The 26,019-nt window shown below is 38.6% G+C and overlaps 3 protein-coding genes across 8 annotated transcripts; all 3 read left to right on the top strand.

Annotated features, from left to right (window-relative positions):
* Window positions 1-333: 333 nt before the first annotated feature.
* LOC108876336 (uncharacterized) lies at window positions 334-4,101 on the top strand. The gene is made up of 4 exons (XM_018665793.2): window positions 334-619; window positions 1,003-1,248; window positions 1,401-1,787; window positions 3,396-4,101. Exons 1-4 carry the CDS (start codon window positions 553-555, stop codon window positions 3,791-3,793), a joined length of 1,098 nt encoding a protein of 365 aa, XP_018521309.1. The 5' UTR covers window positions 334-552; the 3' UTR covers window positions 3,794-4,101.
* Window positions 4,102-4,240: 139 nt separating this feature from the next.
* Window positions 4,241-25,780, top strand: LOC108876335 (vascular cell adhesion protein 1). Of its 5 annotated transcripts, none has more exons than XM_051069043.1 (4): window positions 4,888-5,100; window positions 16,833-17,099; window positions 24,484-24,816; window positions 25,589-25,780. In XM_051069043.1, exons 1-4 carry the CDS (start codon window positions 5,004-5,006, stop codon window positions 25,768-25,770), a joined length of 879 nt encoding a protein of 292 aa, XP_050925000.1. In that variant the 5' UTR covers window positions 4,888-5,003; the 3' UTR covers window positions 25,771-25,780. The 5 variants fall into 5 exon arrangements, with proteins under 5 accessions (XP_018521305.2, XP_050925000.1, XP_050925002.1 ...); XM_051069045.1 differs by lacking the exon at window positions 25,589-25,780 and adding an exon at window positions 24,936-25,090 and having other exon boundaries at window positions 4,892-5,100; window positions 24,484-24,835; XM_051069044.1 differs by lacking the exon at window positions 4,888-5,100 and adding an exon at window positions 12,145-12,259.
* On the top strand, window positions 7,780-16,137 carry LOC108876334 (uncharacterized). 2 transcript variants are annotated; one of them, XR_007812263.1, is made up of 6 exons: window positions 7,780-7,902; window positions 8,236-8,502; window positions 8,655-9,041; window positions 10,240-11,013; window positions 12,632-12,892; window positions 13,045-13,193. XR_007812263.1 is itself a non-coding variant. In XM_051069042.1 (4 exons), exons 1-4 carry the CDS (start codon window positions 7,836-7,838, stop codon window positions 14,910-14,912), a joined length of 1,119 nt encoding a protein of 372 aa, XP_050924999.1. In that variant the 5' UTR covers window positions 7,780-7,835; the 3' UTR covers window positions 14,913-16,137. The 2 variants fall into 2 exon arrangements, 1 of the variants encoding a protein (XP_050924999.1); XM_051069042.1 differs by lacking the exons at window positions 10,240-11,013; window positions 12,632-12,892; window positions 13,045-13,193 and adding an exon at window positions 14,515-16,137.
* Window positions 25,781-26,019: the final 239 nt, after the last annotated feature.

Genomic DNA, 26,019 nt, shown 5'->3' on the forward strand with positions numbered 1-26,019 from the left:
TGACTTTTGACCTATATTTTTCTGGTTTCTGCTCTTGATTTCTTGATTATGTGGACATGGTTTTGTATCAGGTCTTCCTTAAATTGGCCTTAAGATGATTTGTAACTTCTAGTATAGGCTGTTATTGAAATGCATTTAAACTAAATAAACTGTGCTCTATTTTAGATTTTCTTTCTCTTTTTTAGGCTAAGAGTCAGATAAGATAAGAGTCAATGGATTAAAGATGATATGTATATTGATATGTATATTATGGAAAGTACCTTTTAAAATGAATAGGAAGGGAGGAAATTCTAAAGGTGTCTTATCTGGCAGCTGTACAATGCAGCACTTTTATTTCCACAAGTTACGAACTTGTGGAAGAAATTACTGTGGAAAAAATTTAGACAGGATGTGTAATATGAAAACAGGCTGCACTGATAGCATTGTTCTACTGCAGTAGAAAATCAGAGGGAGTGAATTCTTAAAGTGCATTCATTCTCTGACCACCTTTGATTTTAAATGGTTTAATTTTTTTTATTTTTATCGTGTTTCTGAAGAGAATAACTGGGAACAATGTTTTTCATCCTTCTGGTTGTTTCTTTGATGAGTTTTCTGTCTGACTTCCATGTCTCCAGTTGTGGTAAGTGAAGAGTTTCCATCTGTAATCCACCTTAAAAAAAAAAGGTTTTAATGTCATCAGGCTATTTTCTGTATAAATTAGATTATTAATTATTGGTTGATGATCAGTAATGATTGTTCCAACAAAGAAAATGCTGTTGCTGCTGAATAAACACTTACTATAGTCATCTTAAAATCTTACTTTTCTTTGTCATGAAGGACCCTGCTAGTTTGCCAGGCAACTTTACCATGCAGTAAATACATCTAAAAGTTAACAAACAAATCTACAAAGACATATAGCTCTGATTGTCATAACTGTAGAATTACAGTTGTAGATGCATCTGGTTGATAATTTTATATCAAGTTGTTTTAAAATCACGGTGTTTAATGTCTTTTTCTTTACAGATCTAAAATGTGCAGATAAACCTGGGTTCACACCATCCAGACTGGCAGTGAAGCATGGTGACCCAACCTCTGCTACCTGCTCTACATTACATTCTTATGACATTTTTCTGGGACCACTTATATTAAACAAATATAAAATTGCATGGGTAGTTAGCAAAATTACTGAAGAGGACACATTTTGGGTGTGCTATTTTGATGATCATAATGATCACCGGTGCTGCACCAGCCTTCCTGTAACTGTGCATAGTAAGTTAACTTCATGTTGAACAAATTACTTACACTAAACAATGCTAGTGATGGTTTCCTTTATTTGCTCTTTCAGATATACAGTTAATAGGATTTATACTACAGCTTTGTGTGTGCATCTCTCAGCTTGTATCTTCTTCCCTCTTCCACAGAGCCTCCAGACACTGTGTCCTTCAGCTTTAGGGATCACTCTGGACCGTTGTTAGAGGGTCATCAGTACGCTCTGCAGTGTGAAGTACAGAACGTTGCTCCTGTTGAAAACCTCACTGTGACCTTCTACAGAGGACAGACAGCACTGGGTCAACTACAGTCCAGCAACACAGGGAAGAAACCAGTGACTGAGATCTTCACTCTGAACATCAACACCAGTAAAGAAGATGATGGAGTCCAGTACTGGTGTGAACCCAAACTGGAGCTGGGACTTAAACGACCACAGCCCCCTCCAGTGGTGACGTCAGCAAAATTCAGTGCCATTGTGAACAGTAATCCTGCCAGTGGGAATACCCCCAGTACCAGTTCCACACTGATTCCCAGCTTCAGTATGTGCTTCATGCTTTTATTCCTTTCTCTGGTTTTAGTTCATTCACAGTTAGTAAAAGGCAGTTTGCTTCCAGAATTATAACATGATAATCAGCCACCCATCTCCTGTATATCTTATACCTGTTAAAAAGTAAAAACTTTCAGTGAAATCCCCAGACTTCATTCAAGACACACACACACATCACTTAAGTAATATCTTTCTCAGAATCAAGGTCAACTTCCCGTTCTCTCAGTGAACCTTTGTTTAGCTATATTCACATCTGTCTTGTTTTTGTGTTTTATTTAGTTTGCAAACCTGCAGCTTAGTCCTCCATTCGTATCTTGTTGGACCTATCAGCAGCCTTTGACGTGGTGAACCAACGCATCCTACAATCTGTCCTGTCCAATATGGGCATCTCAGGCAAAGTGCTTTCTTGGTTTGAGTATCTCACCGGGTTCTCCTTCATTGTGTTTTGGCAATGACAAACATCCTTATCCCATGGCCTCCCTAGAGGGGTAGCCAAGTATCAGTATTGGGCCTTCTGTTTGCAATATACACCACATCGTTGGGGTCCAATTATCCGCTTGCATGGCTTCTCATATCACTGCCATACAGACAACACCCAGCTATTTCCACCAGATGACCCCATTGTCTCAGTGAGAATCTCGGCCTGTCTCTCAAACTATCCACATGGATGAAGGCACACCCCCTTCAATTAACCCTCTCCAAGACTGAACTCTTTGTCATCCCAGCCAATCAATCTGTCCATCACAATATCAAAATCCAAATCATCTCTTCATCTGTCACTCCAACCAAGGTCATTAGAAACCAAGGTGTCATGTTTGATGACAAGCTATCCATCCTTGATCATGCTGCATCTGTCTCCCAGTCATGACGCTTCACACAACTTCTGCAATGCCCTTCTGGCGGACCTTCTTTCATAGGCAGTGAAACCATTGCAAATGGTCCAAAATGCATCCAAAATCAAATTCAGGTCACTAATGCTTACCTACAGAGCCACTTCAGGGTCTGCATCCATCTACTTGAACTCAGTCATACAGGATTATGCTCCTTATCGGCCATTGTGTTCCTCCAGACTTCATTGTTTGGTACTACCATCCCTGCATACTAGGCATTCACAGTCCAGACTGTTCTCATTTGTGATTCCCAGGTGGTGGGACAGGCTACCAAATGCTATCAGAGCAGGAACATCCCTCCCTAACTTCAAGAATCTCTTGAAAACTCATCTCTTTGAGAGCACCTCCTCACAGTAGCACTTACTATGCACTTGTAGTGCACTTCTTTAATTTATCTCCTTGCACTTTGCCTTATAGATTAGCAGTTAGTATTTACTTTAAGGTTTCCTACTGCACTGAAGCTTTAGTATTGTCCATCACTTGTAAGTCACTTTGAATAGAAGCATCTGCTAAATTAGTAAATGTAAATGATTGCAGTGGCAGAATAATGCACCCTGCCACACTGCAAAAATAATTCAGGAATTGTTTGAGGAACATGACAAATAGTTTAAAGTGTTGACTGGTCGTCCAAATTCCCCAGATCTTGGTCCGAACGAACATTTGTGGGATGTGTTAAAAAAACAAGCCCATCTCTCTGTTTATCTCCACAGAACCACCAGACAGTGTGTCCATTGGCTTTAATTATGGGCGGATGCGTAAATACGGCCAGTGTACTCTGCTGTGTAAAGTACAGAAAGTTGCTCCTGTTGAAAACCTCACTGTGACCTTCTACAGAGGACAGACAGCACTGGGTCAACTACAGTCCAACAACACAGAGAAGAAACCAGTGACTGAGATCTTCACTCTGAACATCAACAACGGAAAAGAGGATGATGGAGTCCAGTACTGGTGTGAAGCCAAGCTGGAACTGGGACCTAAAGGACCACAGCCCCCTCCAGTGGTGACATCAGAAAAATTCAGCTCCCCTTGGACCATACCCAGTACCAGTTTCACACCTATTCCCAGCTTCAGTATGTGCTTCATGCTTTTATTCTTTTCTCTGGTCTGAGTTCATCCACACAGTTATTAAGAGACAGTTTGTTTTCAGAGCTGTAACATTATAAATAGCCACCATCTTCTGTATAGCTTAATCTGTTCAAATGAAAAGGCTTCCTATTATGTATTAGTTTCCACAATGCAGTACTGATTGTCAACCACTAGAGTGCTATAGTGTGTAATCTATAACATGAGCAATGGTTTAAATAACAGTAACAGTAATTTTATACATGCATATTCACTTAAAAGATATATTTTCCATGATTCCTGTTCAAGTAGACCAAGAGTTACTTGAAATAAAAATACAAAGTCTCAGTAAAATCATTCCAGATCAATATTTTTCCAGGCTTGTTTCCTCTCATTACCACAAACTGTCACAGACTCTGTTTGTGTCAGAATATCTGTTGTTGAAAGCACTTACAGTTCACCACAGCCTGTTGGTGGTACTGCACCTTTAAGATGGTTTTAGTATAAATAATAATAAACAGACATGAGGAAGTTAAAGTTAATAACATGTTGGATTCAAATGTCCAAATGTCCAAACATGCAGCGAGGGCAGAAGCTCCACTTTCTGTTTGCCTCGATAGGTTTCATCCTTAAAAATGTTACCAGACAGAAACAGGTTGTCAATTTACTAACTATTTTAACAAAAATGTTTGTATTGCAGCTGAAGTGCATAACATGACCAGATGTTTACATTTTCACATAAACAACATATTCATCTTCGAGTGAAGCTCGACTATCCACTTTTCCACAATTTTTCTCTGGCTTGAGACGGATTCAAACTGCGTCTTAGACGACATCTCTTCTCCTGCAGTAGTGCCTTGCTCTGATCACTGATGGTCTAGGGTCAGATGTCAGTCATTGCAGCAATGCGTGCGATACCGTGGATGACAGACCTAAGATCTCCCCTGCCTCCTGTCCTCTCGTCTCAAACTCACTCAGCTGATTTGACTTGGAGGCCTTGCTGGTGACACTATGGTGTGCATGATTGCCCTACGCACAGTGCGTGTTCCATATCTGCAACTGTACAACGCAGCACTTTCACTTCCACAAGTTACCAATTTTACCAACATTACTATGGAAAAAGACATAGCTGGAATAGGATTAATGAAGTGAAAACAGGCTGCGCTACCAACTTTGTTCTGCTGCAGTAAAAAATAAAAGGGAGTGAACTTTCACAACGCATTCACTCTCTGGCTACCTTTGATTTTGAATGTCTGATGGTTTTATTTCTCGTTTTTCTAAAGAGAATGTTTTTCATCCTTCTGGTGATCTCTTTGATGAGTTTTCTGCGTGACTTCCATGTCTCCAGTTGTGGTAAGTTTTCCATCTGTAATCCATCTTTAGAGGGCTTTTCTTGTCTCCAGGCTGTTCCCTGTATAGATTAGATAATTAGTTATTATTATGATGATCAGCTGAGGGGGAACAGTGGAGCAGTGGTTAGCACTGTCACCTCACAGAAGCTTCAAGGTTTGAACCCTGGTTCACCCGGAGCTTTGCTGTGTGGAGTTTGCATGTTCTCCCTGTGCCTGTGCGTGGATTTCCTCCAGGTTCTCCGGCTTCCTCTCACACTGCAAAGACATGCAGGTTAGGTTAACCAGAGACTCTAAATCGCCCGTAGGTGTGAGTGGTTGTGGAAAGACTGGAGACCTGTCCAGAGTGTCCCCTGCAACTCTTAAAGGATAAGCAGTATAGGTAATGGATGGACCATAATGATCAGTCCTGGTTGTTCCGTGAAGAAAAATGCACGTAGTTATTATTATCATTATTATTTGTAATGGTTGTTGTAAATGGGTTGGTAAACCTGGTGCGTATATAATAGGTTTCCAGCAACCGATTAGTTGATCAGAGAAAAGCAAATATCTTGGTTAAATTAAAGCCTATACAGCATAATTACAATTACATGACAAATGTTTATTCTATATAATTTATTTAAAGTGCTCTGTACATAACTGTGTATATGTACAAAATAATTAGGCTAAATAAGATATGTTAAAGTAGATTAAATGCTTATTTTAGTCAGTGTTTTTATTTGTACCTCAACTCTGCCATGCAAAAATATATCTAAAATTAAACAAACAAACCTGCAGGATATATAGCTCTGATTGTTCTAAGTGTGGAATTACAGTTTTACATATGTATGTACTGTATCTGTTGCTGTTCATATTACATCAAGATGTTTAGAATCACAGTGTTTATTGTCTTTCTTTTGCAGATGAAAACTGTCCAGATAAACCTGTGTTCAACCCATCCAGACTGGTAGTGAAGTATGGTGACCCAGTCTCTGTCACATGCTTGATACGCCAGTCTTACCAAGACTACTTTTTTGGTTTGGTAGACTTCATGGGAAACCATACAAAAAATGGAACCACTATTTTATGGGAAGTTCAAAGAATGACTGAATGGAGGACACTAACCACATGCTGTCATATTAATGCTACTGATTACTGTTGTTGCAGCAAGCTGCCTGTAACTGTGTACAGTAAGTTAACTTCCTGTTGAACAAAGAACTGCTGCTAGTGATGATTTGATCATTCATAATCAAAATGAGTGATAATAATTGTCAGCTGTTGTCAGCCTTTATCTTATTGTGTTCATGTCTGTCTCTCTACATCTCTCTGTTTGTCTCCACAGAGCCTCCAGACAGTGTGTCCATCAGCTTTAGGGATCACTCTGGACCGTTGTTAGAGGGTCATCAGTACACTCTGCAGTGTGAAGTACACAACGTTGCTCCTGTTGAAAACCTCACTGTGACCTTCTACAGAGGACAGACAGCACTGGGTCAACTACAGTCCAACAACACAGAGAAGAAACCAGTGACTGAGATCCTCACTCTGAGCATCAACACCAGAAAAGAAGATGATGGAGTCCAGTACTGGTGTGAAGCCAAACTGGAACTGGGATCTGAAGGACCACAGCCCCCTCCAGTGGTGACGTCAGAAAAATTCAGTGCCATTGTGAACAGTACTCCTGCCCATGGGACTACTCCCATAATTTCCAGTTTCAGTATGTGCTTCATGCTTTTATTCTTTTCTCTGGTTTGAATTCATTCACACAGTTATTAAGAGGCAGTTTGTTTCCAGAGCTGTAACATGATTAACAGTCACTCTCCTGTATAGCTTATATCCTTCGATGAGGCTTCCATCTGTCCTTCACATCTTCCTCAGTCTCCTGTTAACTTTGCTTCAGCTTTTAAGGTGGGAGAAATGACACCTGTATCATAAAGTATCATAAAGTGTAATGTAACCTGAACTGTTAAACTGAAGTAATAGTTGTAGAATCAGATTTGTATTTCATGGATTCTTTCTCTACTTTGAATGAAGATGTTTTCTCCTTTGACTTTTGACCTATATTTTTGTGGTTTCTGCCTCTTGATTTCTTGATCATGGTTTTGTATCAGGTCTTCCTTGAATTGGCCTTAAGATGATTTGCAACTCCTGTCCTAGTAGAAATGCTGTCATGTCATGGCTGATGTGGGCAGCAAAATCATTCACTTTGTTGAATCTTTTTTTTAATACACAAAAAAACAAAGTCATTTTAAAACTGCTATTGAAATGTATTTAAACTAAATAAATGTTGACATATTTCAGACTTTCTTTCTCTTTTTTAGGCTAAGAGCCAGAGAAGATAAGTCAGTGGATTAAAGATGATATGTATATTGATATGTATATTATGGAAAATATACTTTAAAATGAATATGGAGGGAGGAACTTCTAAGTGTGTCTTATCTTATCTGTAATTGTACAATGTGGCACTTTCGGTTCCAGAAGTTACCAACTTTGAAGAAATTACTGTGGGAAAAATGTAGACAGGATGTGTAATATAAAAACAGGCTGTGCTGATAGCATTGTTCTACTGCAGTAGAAAATCAGAGGGAGTGAATTGTTAAAGTGCAATCACTCTCTGACCACCTTTGATTTTAAATGGTTTAAATGATTTTTTAAATTGTGGTTTTTTTTTGTTTTTTTTTTTGGGGGGGGGGGGGGGGGGTTCGTTTGTTTTGTTTTGTTTTGCTTATTTTATCGTGCTTCTGAAGAGAATAACTTGGAACAATGTTTTTCATCCTTCTGGTTGTTTCTTTGATGAGTTTTCTACATGACTTCCATGTCTCCAGTTGTGGTAAGTGAAAAGTTTGCATCTGTAATTCACCTTAAAAAAGCTTTTACTGTATCATGATCAGTAATGATTAATGATCCAAGAAAGAGAATTATCTTTACTTACTGTAGTCAGTGTTTGTACTTACTTTGTCATAAAGGACCACTGCCAGTTTGCTAGGCAACTTTGCCATGCAGGAAATACATCTAAAAATGAACAAACAAAGGAACAAAGACATATAGCTCTGATTGTCATAACTGTAGAATTACAGCTGTACATGTTTTTATCGTGTATCTGGTTAATAATTTTGCATCAAGCTGTTTAAAATCACAGTGTTTAATGTCTTTTTCTTTACAGATGAAAACTGTCCAGATAAACCTGTGTTCAACCCATCCAGACTGGTAGTGAAGTATGGTGACCCAGTCTCTGTCACATGCTCGATATGCCAGTCTTACCAAGACTATTATTTGGAGTTGGTAAACTATATGGGAAACCATACAAGAAATAGAACCACAATTTTATGGGAGGTTGAAAACATGACTGAATGGAGGACATTAACCAAATGCTGTCATATTAATGCTACTGATTACTGTTGTTGTAGCAAGCTGCCTATAACTGTGTACAGTAAGTTAACTTCCTGTTGAACAAAGAACTGCTGCGAGTGATGATTTGATCATTTATAATCAAAATGAGTGATAATAATTGTCAGCTGTTGTCAGCCTTTATCTTATTGTGTTCATGTCTGTCTCTCTACATCTCTCTGTTTGTCTCCACAGAGCCTCCAGACAATGTGTCCTTCAGCTTTAGGAATCACTCTGGACCGTTGTTAGAGGGTCATCAGTACACTCTGCAGTGTGAAGTACACAACGTTGCTCCTGTTGAAAACCTCATTGTGACCTTCTACAGAGGACAGACAGCACTGGGTCAACTACAGTCCAACAACATAGAGAAGAAACCAGTGACTGAGATCTTCACTCTGAGCTTCAACACCAAAAAAGAAGATGATGGAGTCCAGTATTGGTGTGAGGCCAAACTGGAACTGGGACCTGAAGGACCACAGCCCCCTCCAGTGGTGACGTCAGAAAAACTCAGTGCCACTGTGAACAGTACTCCGGCCCCTGGGACTAACCCCAGTACCAGTTCCACACTGATTCCCAGCTTCAGTATGTGCTTCATGCTTTTATCCTTTTCTCTGGTTTGAGTGCATTCATATTTTCCATGATTCTCCATTCTCTCAGTGAAGCTTAGTTTGGCTACATTCACATCTGTCTCATTTTTGTGTTTGATTTAGTTTGCAAACCTGCAGCTCAGTCCTCCATTTGTATCTTGTTGGACCTATCAGCAGCCTTTGACATGGTGAACCAATGCATCTTACAATCTGTCCTGTCCAATATGGACATCTCAGGCAAAGTGTTTTCTTGGTCTGAATACTACCTCACTGGGTTCTCCTTCAATGTGTCTTGGCAATGACAAACATCCTTATCCCACCCCCACAGAGGGATAACTAAGGATCAGTACTGGGGCCCCTTATGTTTGCAATATACACCACATCCTTGGTCCAAATATCCGCTTGCATGGCTCCTGATATCACTGCCACGCAGACGACACCCAGCTATTCCCACCAGATGACCCCATTGTCTCAGTGAGAATCTCAGCCTGTCTCTCTAACTATCCTCATGGATAAAGGTACACCCCCTTCAATTAACTCTCTCCAAGACTGAACTCTCCTTGTTGGCCATTGTGTTCCTCCAGACATCATTGTTTGGTACTGCCATCCCTGCATACTAGGCATTCACAGTCCAGACTGTTCTCATTTGTGGTTCCCAGATGGTGGGACAGGCTACCAAATGCTATCAGAGCAGGAACATCCCTCCCTAACTTCAAGAATCTCTTGAAAACTCATCTCTTTTACAGCACCTCCTCACAATAGCGCTTACTATGCACTTGTAGTGTACTTCTTTAATTTATCTCCTTGCACTTTGCCTTATAGATTAGCACTTAAGATTTATTTTAAGGTTTCCTACTGCACTGAAGCTTTAGTATTTTCTATCACTTCTAAGTCACTTTGAATAGAAGCATCTGCTAAATTAGCAAATGTAAATGATTGCAGTATCAGGATAATGCACCCTGCCACACTGCAAAAATAATTCAGGAATTATTTGACAAACATGACAAATAGCTCAATGTGTTGCTTTGTCATCCAAATTCCCCAGATTTCAGTCCGAACGAACATCTGTGGGATATGTTAGAAAAACAAGTCCATCCAAAGAGGCCCCACCTCACAGCGTACAGGACTTTAAGGATCTGCTGCTAACATCTTAGTGCCTGACACCTAACATCTCTCTCTGTTTATCTCCACAGGACCACCAGACAGTGTGTCCATCGGCTTTAATTATGGCCGGATGCGTAAATAGGGGCAGTACAGTCTGCTGTGTAAAGTACAGAAAGTTGCTCTTGTTGAAAACCTCATTGTGACTTTCTACAGAGGACAGACAGCACTGGGTCAACTACAGTCCAACAACACAGAGAAGAAACCAGTGACTGAGATCTTCAGTCTGAGCATCAACACCAGAAAAGAGGATGATGGAGTCCAGTAGTGGTGTGAAGCCAAACTTGAACTGGAACCTGAAGGACCACAGCCCCTACAATGGTGAGAGATGGTGAGATGGTCAGAAAAATTCAATGCCATTGTGAACAGTACTCCTGCACCTAGGACTACCCCCAGTACCGGTTCCACACCAACTTCCAGATTCAGTATGTGCTTCATCCTTTTATTATTCTCTCTGGTTTGAGTTCATTCACAGAGTTTTTTAAGAGGCAGTTTGTTTTCAGAGCTGTAACATTATAAATAGCCACCATCTTCTGTATAGCCTAATCTGTTCTTCAAATGAAAAGGCTTCCTGTTCCTGTGTATGAGTAGTTTTCACAATGCAGTACTGATTTTCAACCACTAGAGTGCTATAGTGTGTAATCTATAACATGAGCAATGGTTTAAATAACAGTAATGGCTTTTATACATGCATTTCCAAATGTTTTAATCGTGCTTCTGAAGAGAATAACTGGGAACAATGTTTTTCATCCTTCTGGTTGTTTCTTTGATGAGTTTTCTGTGTGACTTCCATGTCTCCAGTTGTGGTAAGTGAAAAGTTTTCATCTGTAATCCACCTTACAAAAGGTTTTATTGTCATCAGGCTATTCCCTGTAGAAATTCAGTTTTTAATTATTAGTATAAACATCAGTAATGATTGTTCCAAGAAAGAAAATGAAAAATGTACTTACTGTAGTCATTGTTTTTGTTTGTACTTTCTTTGTCATGAACGACAACTGCCAGTTTGCCAGGCGACATTGCCATGCAGGAAATACATCTAAAAATGAACAAACAAAGCTACAAAGACATTTAGCTCTGAAGCGCCACAAATTATTATCATTTAATACTAATAAACTGTTTGCCTCAATAGAGTTCATCCTTAAAAATATTTTCAGACAGAAACCATCAAAGTAATAACATCTTTTCATGTACAGTAGACCTTTATGTTTCTAGATAACTTGATTGCTTTGTTAATTGTATTACTCCTCTCAGATCATCTGATTGTAACTGTAATACTTTGTGGTTGATCCTATTTACTTGTTTGTGATCTTAACAGGCATTGAACACTGTGAAAATTTAATTGCAGCCATTTTCACCTGCCACATCAGGCAGAACACGTGTAACTAACATTGATGATGGCTCACTTCATTATTCATTTGTTTTTTCAGATTTGTATTTTATGGATTCTTTCTCTACTTTGAATGGAGATGTTTTCTCCTTTGACTTTTGACCTATATTTTTCTGGTTTCTGCCTCTCGATTTCTTGATTATGTGGACATGGTTTTGTATCAGGTCTTCCTTGAATTGGCCTTAAGATGATTTGTAACTCCTGTCCTAGTATAGGCTGTTATTGAAATGCATTTAAACTAAATAAACTATGCTTTATTTTAGATTTTCTTTCTCTTTTTTAGGCTGAGTCAGAGAAGATAAAAAATATGTGTATTATGGAAAGTACCCTTTAAAATGAATATGGAGGGAGAAACTTCTAAAGGTGTCTTATCTTATCTGCAGCTGTACAATGCAGCACTTTCATTTCCACAAGTTATGAACTTGTGGAAGAAATTACAGTGGAAAGAATTCAGACAGGATGTATTATACGAAAACAGGTAACAATGATAACATTGTTCTACTGCAGTAGAAAATCTGAGGGAGTGAATTCTTAAAGTGCATTCATTCTCTGAGTGGGTTTTTTTTTATCGTGCTTCTGAAGAGAATAACTGGGAACAATGTTTTTCATCCTTCTGGTTGTTTCTTTGATGAGTTTTCTATGTGACTTCCATGTCTCCAGTTGTGGTAAGTGAAGAGTTCCCATTTTGTAATCCACCTTAAAAAAGGTTTTATTGTCATCAGGCTATTTTCTGCATAAATTAGATTATTAAATATTGGTATGATGATAAGTAATGATTGTTCCAACAAAGAAAATGACTACTGCACTGTTGCTGCTGAATAAATACTTACCATAGTCATTGTTTTTGTTTGTACTTACTTTGTCATGAAAGACTTGGCCAGTTTGCCAGGCAACTTTACCGTGCAGGAAATACATCTAAAAATGAACAAACAAAGCTAAAAAGACAAATAGCTCTGATTGTCATAACTGTAGAATTACAGTTGTAGATGTTTTTATAGTGTATCTAGTTGAGTATTTTAATATCTTTTTCTTTACAGATCCAAAATGTGCAGATAAACCTGTATTCACACCACCCAGACTGGTAGTGAAGTATGGTGACCCAACCTCTGCCACCTGCTCTGTATTACATATTTCTGATGTTTTTGGTTTGGACAATTCTGTGGGAGACTTTACAATAAACAGAACTACAATTTTATGGACAGTTGAAAAAATAACTGAATGGGACACATCTGCCATATGCTATTATATTAATGCTGCTAAAGACCTGTGCTGCACCAGCCTTCCTGTAACTGTGCACAGTAAGTTAATTTTCTGTTGAACAAATTACTTACACTAAACTATGCCAGTGATGGTTTCCTTTATTTGCTCTTTCAAGTATACAGTTAACAGGATTTGTACTATTGCTTTCTGTGTGTGTTTCTTAGCTTATCTCTTCTTCCCTCATCCACAGAGCCTCCAGACAGTGTGTCCATCAGCTTTAGGAATCACTCTGGACCGTTGTTAGAGGGTCATCAGTACACTCTGCAGTGTGAAGTACACAACGTTGCTCCTGTTGAAAACCTCACTGTGACCTTCTACAGAGGACAGACAGCACTGGGTCAACTACAGTCCAACAACACAGAGAAGAAACCAGTGACTGAGATCTTCACTCTGAGCATCAACACCAGAAAAGAAGATGATGGAGTCCAGTACTGGTGTGAAGCCAAACTGAAACTGGGACCTGAAGGACCACAGCCCCCTATAGTGGTGACCTCAGAAAAATTCAGTGCCACTGTGAACAGTACTCCTGCCCCTGAGACTACCCCCAGTACCAGTTCCACACCAACTCCCAGCTTCAGTATGTGCTTCATCCTTTTATTATTCTCTCTGGTTTGAGTTCATTCACAGAGTTTTTTAAGAGGCAGTTTGTTTTCAGAGCTGTAACATTATAAATAGCCACCATCTTCTGTATAGCTTAATCTGTTCAAATGAAAAGGCTTCCTGTTGTGCACGAGTTGTTTTCACAATGCAGTACTGATTTTCAACCACTAGAGTGCTATAGTGTGTAATCTATAACATGAGCAATGGTTTAAACAACAGTAATGGCTTTTATACATGATAAACAGCCACCAATCTCCTGTATAGCTCATATCTGTTTTTCAAATGAAAAGGCAGCCTGTTGTGAGAGAGGTTTCATGTTTGGTGACAAGCTATCCATCCTTGACCATGTTGCATTTGTCTCCTGGTCATGACGCTTCACACAAAACGACATAAGAAAAATCAGGCCTTACCTGTCTCAGCATGCAATTGTGTTCCTTGAGACATTATTGTTTGGTACTGTCATCCCTGCATACTACGCATTCACAGTCCAGACTGTTCTCATTTGTGGTTCCCAGATGGTGGGACAGGCTACCAAATGCTATCAGAGCAGGAACATCCCTCCCTAACTTCAAGAATCTCTTGAAAACTCATCTCTTTGAGAGTATCTCCTCACAATAGCACTTACTATGCACTTGTAGTGCACTTCTTTAATTTATCTCCTTGCACTTTGCCTTATAGATTAGCACTTAATATTTACTTTAAGGTTTCCTACTGCACTGAAGCTTTAGTATTGTTCATCACTTGTAAGTCACTTTGAACAGAAGCATTTGTTAAATTAGTACATTTAAATGATTGCAGTGGCAGGATAATGCACCCTGCCACACTGCAAAAATAATTCAGGAATTGTTTGACAAACATGAGAAATAGTTCAAGGTGTTGACTTGTCCTCAATATTCTCCAGATCTCAGCCCAAAAAAAACATCTGTGGGATATGTTAGAAAAACAAGTCCACCCATAGAGGCCCCACCTCACAGTGTACAGGACTTTAAGGATCTGCTGCTAACATCTTAGTGCCTGATACTATAAGACACCCTACATCTCTCTCTGTTTATCTCCACAGAACCACCAGACAGTGTGTCCATCGGCTTTAATTATGGGCAGATGCGTAAATACGGGCAGTTCAGTCTGCTGTGTAAAGTACATAAAGCTGCTCTTGTTGAAAACCTCACTGTGACCTTCTACAGAGGACAGACAGCACTGGGTCAACTACAGTCCAACAACACAGAGAAGAAACCAGTGACTGAGATCCTCACTCTGAGCATCAACACCAGTAAAGAAGATGATGGAGTCCAGTACTGGTGTGAAGCCAAACTGGAACTAGGACCTGAAGGACCACAGCCCCCTCTAGTGCTGACATCAGAAAAATTCAGTTCCCCTTGGACCATACCCAGTACCAGTTCAACACCTATTCCCAGCTTCAGTATGTGTTTCATGCTTTTATTCTTTTCTCTGGTTTGAATTCATTCACACAGTTATTAAGAGGCAGTTTGTTTCCAGAGCTGTAACATGAACAGTCACTCTCCTGTATAGCTTATATCTGCTGTGCACAAGTTGTTTTCACAATGAAGTACTGATAATCAACCATTAGAGTGCTGTAGTTTGTAATCTACAACATGAGCAATGTTTGAAGTAATAATAATGGATTTTATGCATGCTAATTCACTTAAATGCAACATGCAATGATTCCTGTTCAAGTAGACTGACAGTTACTTGAACTCAAGGTAAAAATTCTCTTGTCAAATCATTTGAAATCACAATCATGGTATATCTAATATACACATACATTATTCTTCAAGCCTGTTTCCTCTCATTACACATGTAAAACAAAAACTTCAATAAGTCTGTGACAGTTTGTGGTAGTTGTTAAAACTGAACACATCACTGGGAAAAAATGACAACTTGATATAATATTTGTTGCACTTCCACTTCAAGACTGTACAAGACTGCAATTGCAAATAATGTTTTTCTGTTTAATGAGATTTGATGAGGCTTCCATGTGTCCTTCACATCTCCCTCAGTCTCCTGTTAACTTTGCTTCAGCTTTTAAGGTGGGAGAAATGACATCTGTATCATTCTTACTGTTAAAGTGTAATGTAACCTGAACTGTTAAATTGAAGTATTAGTTGTAGAATCAGATTTGTATTTCATGGATTCTTTCTCTACTTTGAATGGAGATGTTTTCTCCTTTGACTTTTGACCTATATTTTTCTGGTTTCTGCCTCTTGATTTCTTGATTATGTGGACATGGTTTTGTATCAGGTCTTCCTTAAATTGGCCTTAAGATGATTTGTAACTCCTGTCCTAGTATAGGCTGTTATTGAAATGCATTTAAACTAAATAAACTATGCTTTATTTTAGATTTTCTTTCTCTTTTTTAGGCTGAGTCAGAGAAGATAAAAAATATGTGTATTATGGAAAGTACCCTTTAAAATGAATATGGAGGGAGAAACTTCTAAAGGTGTCTTATCTTATCTGCAGCTGTACAATGCAGCACTTTCATTTCCACAAGTTATGAACTTGTGGAAGAAATTACAGTGGAAAGAATTCAGACAGGATGTATTATACGAAAACAGGTAACAATGATAACATTGTTCTACTGCAGTAGAAAATCTGAGGGAGTGAATTCTTAAAGTGCATTCATTCTCTGAGTGGGTTTTTTTTTATCGTGCTTCTGAAGAGAATAACTGGGAACAATGTTTTTCATCCTTCTGGTTGTTTCTTTGATGAGTTTTCTATGTGACTTCCATGTCTCCAGTTGTGGTAAGTGAAGAGTTTCCATCTGTAATCCACCTTTAAAAAAGGTTTTATTGTCATCAGGTTATTCCCTGTATAAATTAGATTATTATTTATTAGTATGATGATCAATACTGGTTGTTCTGAGAAAGACTGTGCTGTTGCTGCTGAATCTTAGTCTTAAAAACTCAGAAGCACCTATATAGAGATTGTACTCTTCTTTTTGTGATTTGTTTGGACATTTATCCTCCTGTATTTTATTTAAGTTCTAATTTAGTTCTTTTAAAGCTCAACAAAGTAAGTAGTTATCATTATTATTATGACTATGACTATCAATATTTGTAATAATAGTAGCACATGGATTCGTAATCACTGCATGGTGAGTATATAATTGGTTTTCAGCAACTGATTAATTGATCGGAGACAAGTAAATATCTTGGATAAATAAAAACCTATGCAGCATAATTACATTACATTAAAAGTTGATTTTATGTGGTTTATTTGAGGTGTTCTGTACACAATACAATAGTAAATAATTAGGCTAAATGAGGTAGGCAATGTCACTATGTAGAAGTTTTACATGTGTTTTTTAGTGTATCTAATTGCTAATTTTATATCAAGTTGTTTATTGTCTTTCTTTTACAGATGAATACTGTCCAGATAAACCTGTGTTCAACCCATCCAGACTGGTAGTGAAGTATGGTGACCCAGTCTCTGTCACATGCTCGATACGCCAGTCTTACCAAGACTATTTTTTGGGTTTGGTAAACTTTATGGGAAACCATACAACAAATGGAACTACAATTTTATGGGAGGTTGAAAACATGACTGAATGGAGGACATTAACCAAATGCTGTCATATTAATGCTACTCATTACTGTTGTTGTAGCAAGCTGCCTATAACTGTGTACAGTAAGTTAACTTCCTGTTGAACAAAGAACTGCTGCGAGTGATGATTTGATCATTTATAATCAAAATGAGTGATAATAATTGTCAGCTGTTGTCAGCCTTTATCTTATTGTGTTCATGTCTGTCTCTCTACATCTCTCTGTTTGTCTCCACAGAGCCTCCAGACAATGTGTCCATCAGCTTTAGGAATCACTCTGGACCGTTGTTAGAGGGTCATCAGTACACTCTGCAGTGTGAAGTACACAACGTTGCTCCTGTTGAAAACCTCATTGTGACCTTCTACAGAGGACAGACAGCACTGGGTCAACTACAGTCCAACAACACAGAGAAGAAACCAGTGACTGAGATCTTCAGTCTGAATATCAACACCAGTAAAGACAATGATGGAGTCCAGTACTGGTGTGAAGCCAAACTGGAACTGGGATCTGAAGGACCACAGCCCCCTCCGGTGGTGACATCAGAAAAATTCAGTTCCCCTTGGACCATACCCAGTACCAGTTCAACACCTATTCCCAGCTTCAGTATGTGCTTCATGCTTTTATCCTTTTCTCTGGTTTGAGTTCATTCACACAGTTATTAAGAGGCAGTTTGTTTCCAGAGCTATAACATGATAAACAGCCACCATCTCCAGCATAGCTTAATCTGTTCTTCAAATGAAAACGCAACCTGTTGTGAGCCATTTGTTTTCACAGTGCAGTACTGATATTCAACCACTAGAGTGCTGTAGTGTGTAATCTATAACATGAGCAGTTTTTGAAATAATAGTAATGGCTTTTATACATATACAAATTCACTTAGATGCAATATTTTTCTTGAATTACTGTTCATGTAGACCAGCGCTTACTTGAAATCACAGTAAAAATGTTGCAGAATGCATTTCATTTCAGAAAAATTCCTTAATTCCTTTTTTTTAAAATATTTTTTGTTTTTGATTTTGGAAAAACACGGTCAAAATATTGCTGTCTGTGGAACAGAAAACGTATTTTCCACCATGTAATACTGATATATTACTGTGTTGTAATCTGCAAAGTGAGCAGTGTTTAAGTGTTAAGCTTACAGTGTGTAAGATAATAGGTCATGTCCTTCGTATTTTTTCTCCTCGGAAATTGAGGATTTTAGCAATGTGTGAGACGTTTACATTTTAATAGTATTAGTATATTTAGCCAGACAAAAAATTAATAACAAATAAAAGGATAGGACTTGGTATGGGTACTGGTGCCTGTGCGGCGTCATACAATGTGTTTTGATCCTATTTTCCAAACTAAAAAAGTAATAAATAAGGATTTTTTCTGAAATAAAATAACATCTAAAGTTACAAAGGTGTTGTTATTTAAATCAGGAAATTTGATCCAAAAAATAAGTGAGCAGTCTTTAAAAAAATCTTGACTAAGAATGTTTTCAAGGAACTTCAATTGATGAATTGAATTGCTAAGTAAACAAAAAAAAAAAGAAAGAAAAAAACTTTTAGACCTTCATATTGGAGAAAAAAATAATTTACAGTGAATCAAATACATAGAGTAAAAATGAAAAATGTAAGTATTGGAGAGGTGCTGTGATTCACGACTTCACAAGTCAAGTTAAAGAAACAAAAAGGATTATTTAAAAAAATAATAATACAGTCAGTAAGCGCAATTCCATTGCCACAATTATTTTCCTAACTTTGAAAATGCATCCTGTTTATGTTTTATTCAGTTAAATACTGTATTTTCATTCAGTATTCATCCACACCAACAGTTAATATGAATCTCTAATCTTGAATTGAGATTACAATCAAAGCACAGCTAGTACACAGTTACATAAAAGCAAAAGCATTTCCTGTCATTGATATGCCAAACTACTCCCTGGCTAAAAAATAAACATGATTGTGCTCTTGTCCCATAGTTTTTAGGCATGGCTGTGCATACATAAAACTCAGTTCTTTTACTAATATTATCAATAAGCACATTATTCACATCATTACTTCTACTTGACAGAAAAGGTTTTGTGGTTTTTGTAAACTTATAACAGGAGTGGGGATTTCCCCTCCAATCAGCCGTCTGCCACAGTGTCTGTATTCAGACTACCACTGGGGGGTGCCATTTTATAAACGTACTATCTGATTATGACTTTTTCTTCTCACTATCATTTTCAGTATAGTTAATTGTAATTTAAAACTTAGTTAAGAAATGAAAGAAGTCTACTCATGTGACTCATGTTGAGTAAATGACACATGTGAATCAAGTGGAAAATGGGCACGTTGTGACTGGTACAGTCCTCACCCCTCTTACCTCTCCAGTTATCTAGAATTGTGTTGTTTCACCAAAAGACAGTCACAGTGATTAATAAGATATGTAATGATTCATGTAATGATTCCAGGATTCAAAGTGTTATCTGTCACATACACTGGCAATAGCCTACATGCAGTAAAATGCAGTGTGCCATTGAGGCTGTACTAAAAGACCATGGGCAGACTGTGACACAGTGGGCCCTTGGGCAAAAGACCACCCACACTTTCTGGTTGTTTTGCATCTATATTTAATCTTTTCATGTTAATTTTTAAGCTGCTTTGCATCTCATTCTGGTCATTTTGCATCTCTTTGTAGTCATTCTAGTTGTTATGGGTCTATTTCTTTTTATCCTTTTCTTTTTTTTTATTTCTTTGGGGTTTGTTGTGTCTCTTTGTGGTCATGTTGTACTGCTTTACAGTCATTTTGTTGTGAAGTCATTTTGCATCTATTTTTCGTCATTGTGGTTATTTTGTCACCTCTTTGTAGTTGGTTTGTGTTTCTTTCAGTGCCTGACCTCAGGTCCCTTGCCCTGTGCCCACTGGGCCTCTTCAATAATACATCAGTGTAAAAGAAAAATATTACAAAATTAATTGTGTATCTAAGACTTTGAGAAATTAGGATGGAGGGCTAGAGTAATAATTAGCTTTACAGGCAGGTAGAGCACAGAGAGAATACTATAACAAGCTAGACCTTAGTAGGTCATTGTTTGGTCCATTACAAAAGCCATGTGATGAAGTACATTGCGACTTCAGCCAGAAAATGCTGTAAGTGATGGAAACTTTCAGTTGGTCCTAAGAAAACAAAAAACATGGTTAAAAATATCCATATATTCCCTTTAAATTTCATCATTCTGAGTAAGAGTTGATGTAGTACTCATGACTAAACTATATGACCTCACTGAATACACAGTCTGTGACATGACATTGCAGTAATACATGTTGTGCATGACTATAAATTTAGCTGTTGGATTGTTTGAACAGCATGCTGGTTTCCTGTCCGGTTCAGGCAGTGAAGTTAAGTAATATTTCCTATGAAATTCCCCCCACGCCCCCCTGACACTTAAATGGCAAAATGTCAACCACAGTCAACTTCCCCATGGTGCATCTAAGAGCATGTATCACTTCTATGTTCTGTGAAGAACTGGAAACTTCATACGTTATACTGTAGAGATTATCACCCCGAATTAATTCAAATGCATGCAGTTCTGTTGAATTTCTTACTTTCATCCCAAAAGAATCAACAAAATGATGGTAGAATGAAATGGTTAGCCACTTCTCCCAATGTATAAACCGTGCAAGGTGTTTACAGTAACTAACGTTAACACTGACTTCAGGCAGAGAGATGTATTTTTTTGTATATAACTCCTTGTTCAAAGTTCACTTATCCAGTCATTTCACATGAATGCAGGGGAAGAGAAAATCTACAGTCATATCTGATTTAGCTTCTCTTTCGATTGTCCCCTGCTCCAACTAAATCCTGACTGTTAGCCTGACTGGAATACACCTAATTACACCACCTTCAGCCAAAGAACATGTAGAGGCAAGCTCGAAAAGGTCAGTGAGTAATAAAATGACAGACATGGAGATTAACAATGGAGTTTTAACCTGGTTTGTACAACGGCTGCCTGTTGAGCCTGTTATTTTGCAGAGGCAAGCTTTCTTCTGGAGCTAGAATTAGATCTTATTTATTATGAAGTGAGGTGACAGGTTATTGATTAAGTGAGGTGTTCAGCAATCTGAAGGCTTCTTTCTCTTCTCTTCCATCTATCCGGATATCAGAGCTCCTCGTCCTATATCTAAGGCTGAGCCTTGACCATCAACTGGTTAAATGAAAGCTTTGCCTTCTAGCTCAGCTCCCTCTTCACCTCAATGGTCTGGTACAACACCTGTTTTACTGCTGATGCTGCCAAGTCTTGGGGCGTGAACTCCGCCCCATCGCGATGGGAAGAATCCACCATTTTCTGACCATGAGCCATGGCTTCTGACTTGGACATTTTGACTCTCCTCCCAGCCACTTCACAGTTGGCTGCAAACCAACCCAGCACACACTGAAGGTGAAGCCGACAGAATCACATTGTCTGCAAATGGTGGAGAGGCAGTTCTGAGGCCTCCAAACCGGACATTCTCCTTCCCTTTGCTGTGCCTTGAAATCCTGTCCTTGAAAACCACAGACAGGGTTGATGACAACCCTGGCAGAGGCCAACACCCATTAGAAACAGTCTTGATTTCCTATTTGATTTTCTACCAAGACATTAAGGCTTATTCATTTAGATTTGAACAGAAGCCAAAGAGGAAGTGTCATGATGTGCTTTTATGGGGGGAAGCATGTCAGCTACTTAACCACAACACGTTTTTTGTTTTGAACTCACCACACAAATTAGGTATAACGTGTTGATAAGTGAGTTTCCTCATTTCCTGTGTTTATGCTAAACTAACTGTCTCCCAGCTGTAGTTTCACATTTACTGTACAGATGTGAGAGTATCAAGCTTCTATTTTATAATAATAAGCAAATTTTATTGTGGTTTGTTTTCCATCCATTATTAAATCAAATCAAATTCATCTTTCACGACCTGGCAGCTCACATTTTTTTGAATATTAAAAAAGTTAATGACTTGTAGAGCCATTAGTACAACCCAATGACCCTTTATAAAGAGTGTTTTTTTAGAAATTGGTTCCGGTAAGGAGTGGTTCAGATGCATTTAATCATTGACATACAGCAAACCACAGTTCACTGAGGGTTTTCATTGGTTGGTGGAAGTCAGACTTCACATCCCACCTCTCTGTGTTCTGGGTGTGTGGCTCTGCTGCTCTTTTCCTTACACCAAGTGCTGTTAAAATATCTGGGCCTCTGATATGGACCCCTGCATTCCTCTGGCTACAAGCTGGAGTTGGAGCGTAGGTTATTACAAACTAAAAATAACTAGCTGGTGGCAAAGAATAAATGAGAAAACACGTAGATAATATTTGGAGTATGAAGGGAGGGATCAGAGGAAGATGTAGGGAGACAGGATAAAGGTGATTAAGAGTCCTTGTCTTGTTTTTCTGGAAGGAAGGAGACACTGTTCTCAGGAATGACAGTGCTGACTAGAGCAGTGGAAAACTGTGAAACACTCCAGCACAGTTCGACGCACTTGTACTTTACCTGGATACTCTCTACCCCAGTGGGTCAAACACTGCACTTTTTGGCTGAATACCTACAAAAACACGTGACTGATTCATAAAATAGAGCAGCTGAACATCCACACAGCTGTGTCTGATCACTCAAGTTGGAGTTTTGCAAAGCTACATATTGTGGGGATTTACATTAGGTCATTACACACAAATAAGAAGGATTGAGCTTGAACAGCAACAGTCTATTTCATAAATGGCTTATAACGCTTTATAATGTAAGGACACTTCTAAGGGTTTTTCGACTGAAATATTTCCGATTATCTGTGTTCACACCAGCCTTCGCTTGTGGTCGTTCACACTTTTGACTAAAAAAGGTGTTACCGTGTCAGTTTGTCCCACTACGAAACAGGAGAGCCCCTGATGTCAGAAAATTTTCAGTGATTTCATTCCTCGTGATAGTACCGGGATTTCCCCAATGCTGATCATTTTCAATTTCAGTTTAAAGGCTTGTACTCAGGGCGCAGCCTGCTGTGGGACATTCAGATTCTCCGCCTCTTCCCCATTGAAAATAACAGCGGTCATTATTTATCTGCTTTTACTTTCAAATCCCACCACACTTCTTGACCAGACTCGATCTCGACCGGTCATATCATCGGGCACGGCTCTCTAAAACGGGAAACCATGTTTTTGTGTTACATATTTTTGATTGTTTCTTTGGCGACTTATCTGCCCGGATTCCATGTGTCCAGTTGTGGTGAGTGTTTTCTGCCATTGTTGTATTTTACTTTATATTTTCAGCGCCTGTTACCAGATGGAGTGATAACTGGTGCCTAATGCTTAAAACACGTCTTGTTTCATCGTATATCCTTTCATTTTTTTAAGGATGTGTCGCCAAATGTGTTTTTCCATAATTTTGTGGTTTAATATATAGTTGTAGTGTGTGATCTATAGCGTTTATAGTATTATATAGTGTTTATAGTTTGTCTGGTAAAGTACAAACTACATATCTTTCTTTCCTAAGACTACATTTTGAATCATTATAGGTTACTTATTGTGAACCTACAACCGAGACTGGCAGAACTTTAGCCTTTAGTAAACTTTAGTAACAGTCAGTGAAAGGTTTGACTTGTTTAAATCAGTGGAAAATAGCCATAGATCTATAACCTATAACCTTATTGACTGATTCAAACATTGATTAGAAAAGAGATGATTTATTCGGAAAAACGTGGCTACGTGATGTGAAATGAAAGTGTTGTTAAATACCTTCAAAATTGTGAGTGTGTACGCACCAGTTGACATGAAAGCAGGACAACTGCCAATGTTAGGTTCACGGGCCATTTTAAGTTGCCTGGCAACGCACCATTAGAGCAATAAATGAGAGGGTTATTATAATTAGGACAGGCTGAATGAACAAACAAAAACGCTGTTATAAGAAAAATACTCTTAGAAGAAAAATTCTGGTAAAAGACTCAGTATATAGCACTAATTAACTTATGGTTTGTTGAGTGTTTTACATGCTTTCATAGTGTATTTATTTGCATATTTTACATGAAACTTTAAAATCCCAACACAATGGTTAATGTTTCTTTGTTTCTTTGTTTGTGTGTTTGTTTTTACAGATGAAAACTGTGCAGATAAACCTGTGTTCAAACCGTCCAGACTGGTAGTGAAACATGGTGACCCAACCTCTGCCACCTGCTCTGTAAAAAATGTTTATGAGATTTTTAGTTTGGAAAAATCTCTGGGAAACCATATAATAAATGGAACAGAAATTTCATGGAAGGTTGAAAAAATGACTGAATGGGAAATGTCTCCTATGTGCTATTATGAACTTGCTGATCACCAGTGTTGCAGCACGCTGCCTGTAACTGTGTACAGTAAGTTAACTTCCTGTTGGACAAAGTATTCACATTCACATTCACATGCTTTTTCAAATACGCAGTTAACAGATTTGTACTTCTGCTTTGTGTGTGTGTCTCTCAGCTTATCTCTTCTTCCCTCCTCCACAGAGCCTCCAGACAATGTGTCCATCAGCTTTAGGGATCACTCTGGACCGTTGTTAGAGGGTCATCAGTACACTCTGCAGTGTGAAGTATACAACGTTGCTCCTGTTGAAAACCTCACTGTGACCTTCTACAGAGGACAGACAGCACTGGGTCAACTACAGTCCAACAACACAGGGAAGAAACCAGTGACTGAGATCTTCACTCTGAACATCAACACCAGTAAAGAGGATGATGGAGTCCAGTACTGGTGTGAAGCCGAACTGGAACTGGGACCTGAAGGACCACAGCCCCCTCTAGTGCTGTCATCACATCAACGTATCCGTGCCACTGTCCTCTGTGAGTCTGACAGCAAACAAACACACACCTCAGTTTTCAGCCAAGAAGTAAAAACTTATCATATGTCTGCAACAAACAAAACCTATAACACACAACTTTTTCAAAAAACTGTCTTTGGTTATCATGTTGGCCTCTATCTGTTATTTAAAGCTGCACTAAACATATTTTTATATAGTAGTGTAAGTGTAAGTATAGTAGTGTAATAATTATCACCTGGATCTCCATCTCTTCAACCTTTTACAGCATCTTTTATCTCACTGCTTTTTTTTTTTTTTTTTTGGACCCTCAACTTTACTGGTTTGGTTTATTCTCAATGTTCCCATCAGCCTCATTTTGGTAACAGCAGTTATCAGATTAAAAAAAGACTGTAAAAACCACCCACTCATCAGGCAAACAACTGACAGACAAAGTTGGTGACTGGCTGGTGAACACAATGGAACATTTAGTGGAGACCAAAAAGCAGAGCTAGGTTATAATGATAACTCCTAACATGTCACTTCCAGTTTGTTACAGTATTTAATACAGTGAGATGAAAAGTAAAGTAACTCTTAACTACAGCTAAATTTCGGAGATTTTCTTTTGAAATGTAGCAGAAACTGAAAGTTAAACAGTTTGGTAGGGACCGTGCTGTGGAGGAAGAAATTTGGTACTTTCCACCACTGCTCTTTTACATTGTATTGTGTTGACAGATAAGCTGTTTATTCTTTCAAAATTGTTTCCATGTTGCTGTAATGACGTGTTGCATTTCTTCTCCCCCTCCATCAACACACAGATAAGCCTCAGCTACTGGTCCCACCACATCCAGATCAGATCACCATCACAGAAGGAAGCCCTCTACAGCTGAGTTGCACAGCTGTTGGAAACCCCAGCCCCTCGTACACCTGGGTGCTCCCCACCATCCAGCCTCCTGCCCTCCAACAGCAATGTTCTCACCATCAAATCTGTAGCTTCTGAGCACGGGGGCCAGTACACCTGTGAAGTCAGTAACATAGTGGGGATGTCACTGTGATGTTTCACGTGGATGTCAAACGTAAGTGTTAGCTTTTTGTAACATCCAGCCTTCAGTGTTAGGATTCTTTTTCCACTGACTTAGTGAGTCAGTGGAAAAAAAACCCCACAGCATTGTTTTCAGTACTGTTTCTCACAGTTGTTGAGAATTGACTCTAACTCATGTGATATAAAGAAGGAAGTTCATTCTGACTG

Source organism: Lates calcarifer, unplaced genomic scaffold, assembly GCF_001640805.2.
Source record: "Lates calcarifer isolate ASB-BC8 unplaced genomic scaffold, TLL_Latcal_v3 _unitig_573_quiver_1311, whole genome shotgun sequence".
In the NCBI taxonomy this organism is placed as follows: domain Eukaryota; kingdom Metazoa; phylum Chordata; class Actinopteri; family Centropomidae; genus Lates; species Lates calcarifer.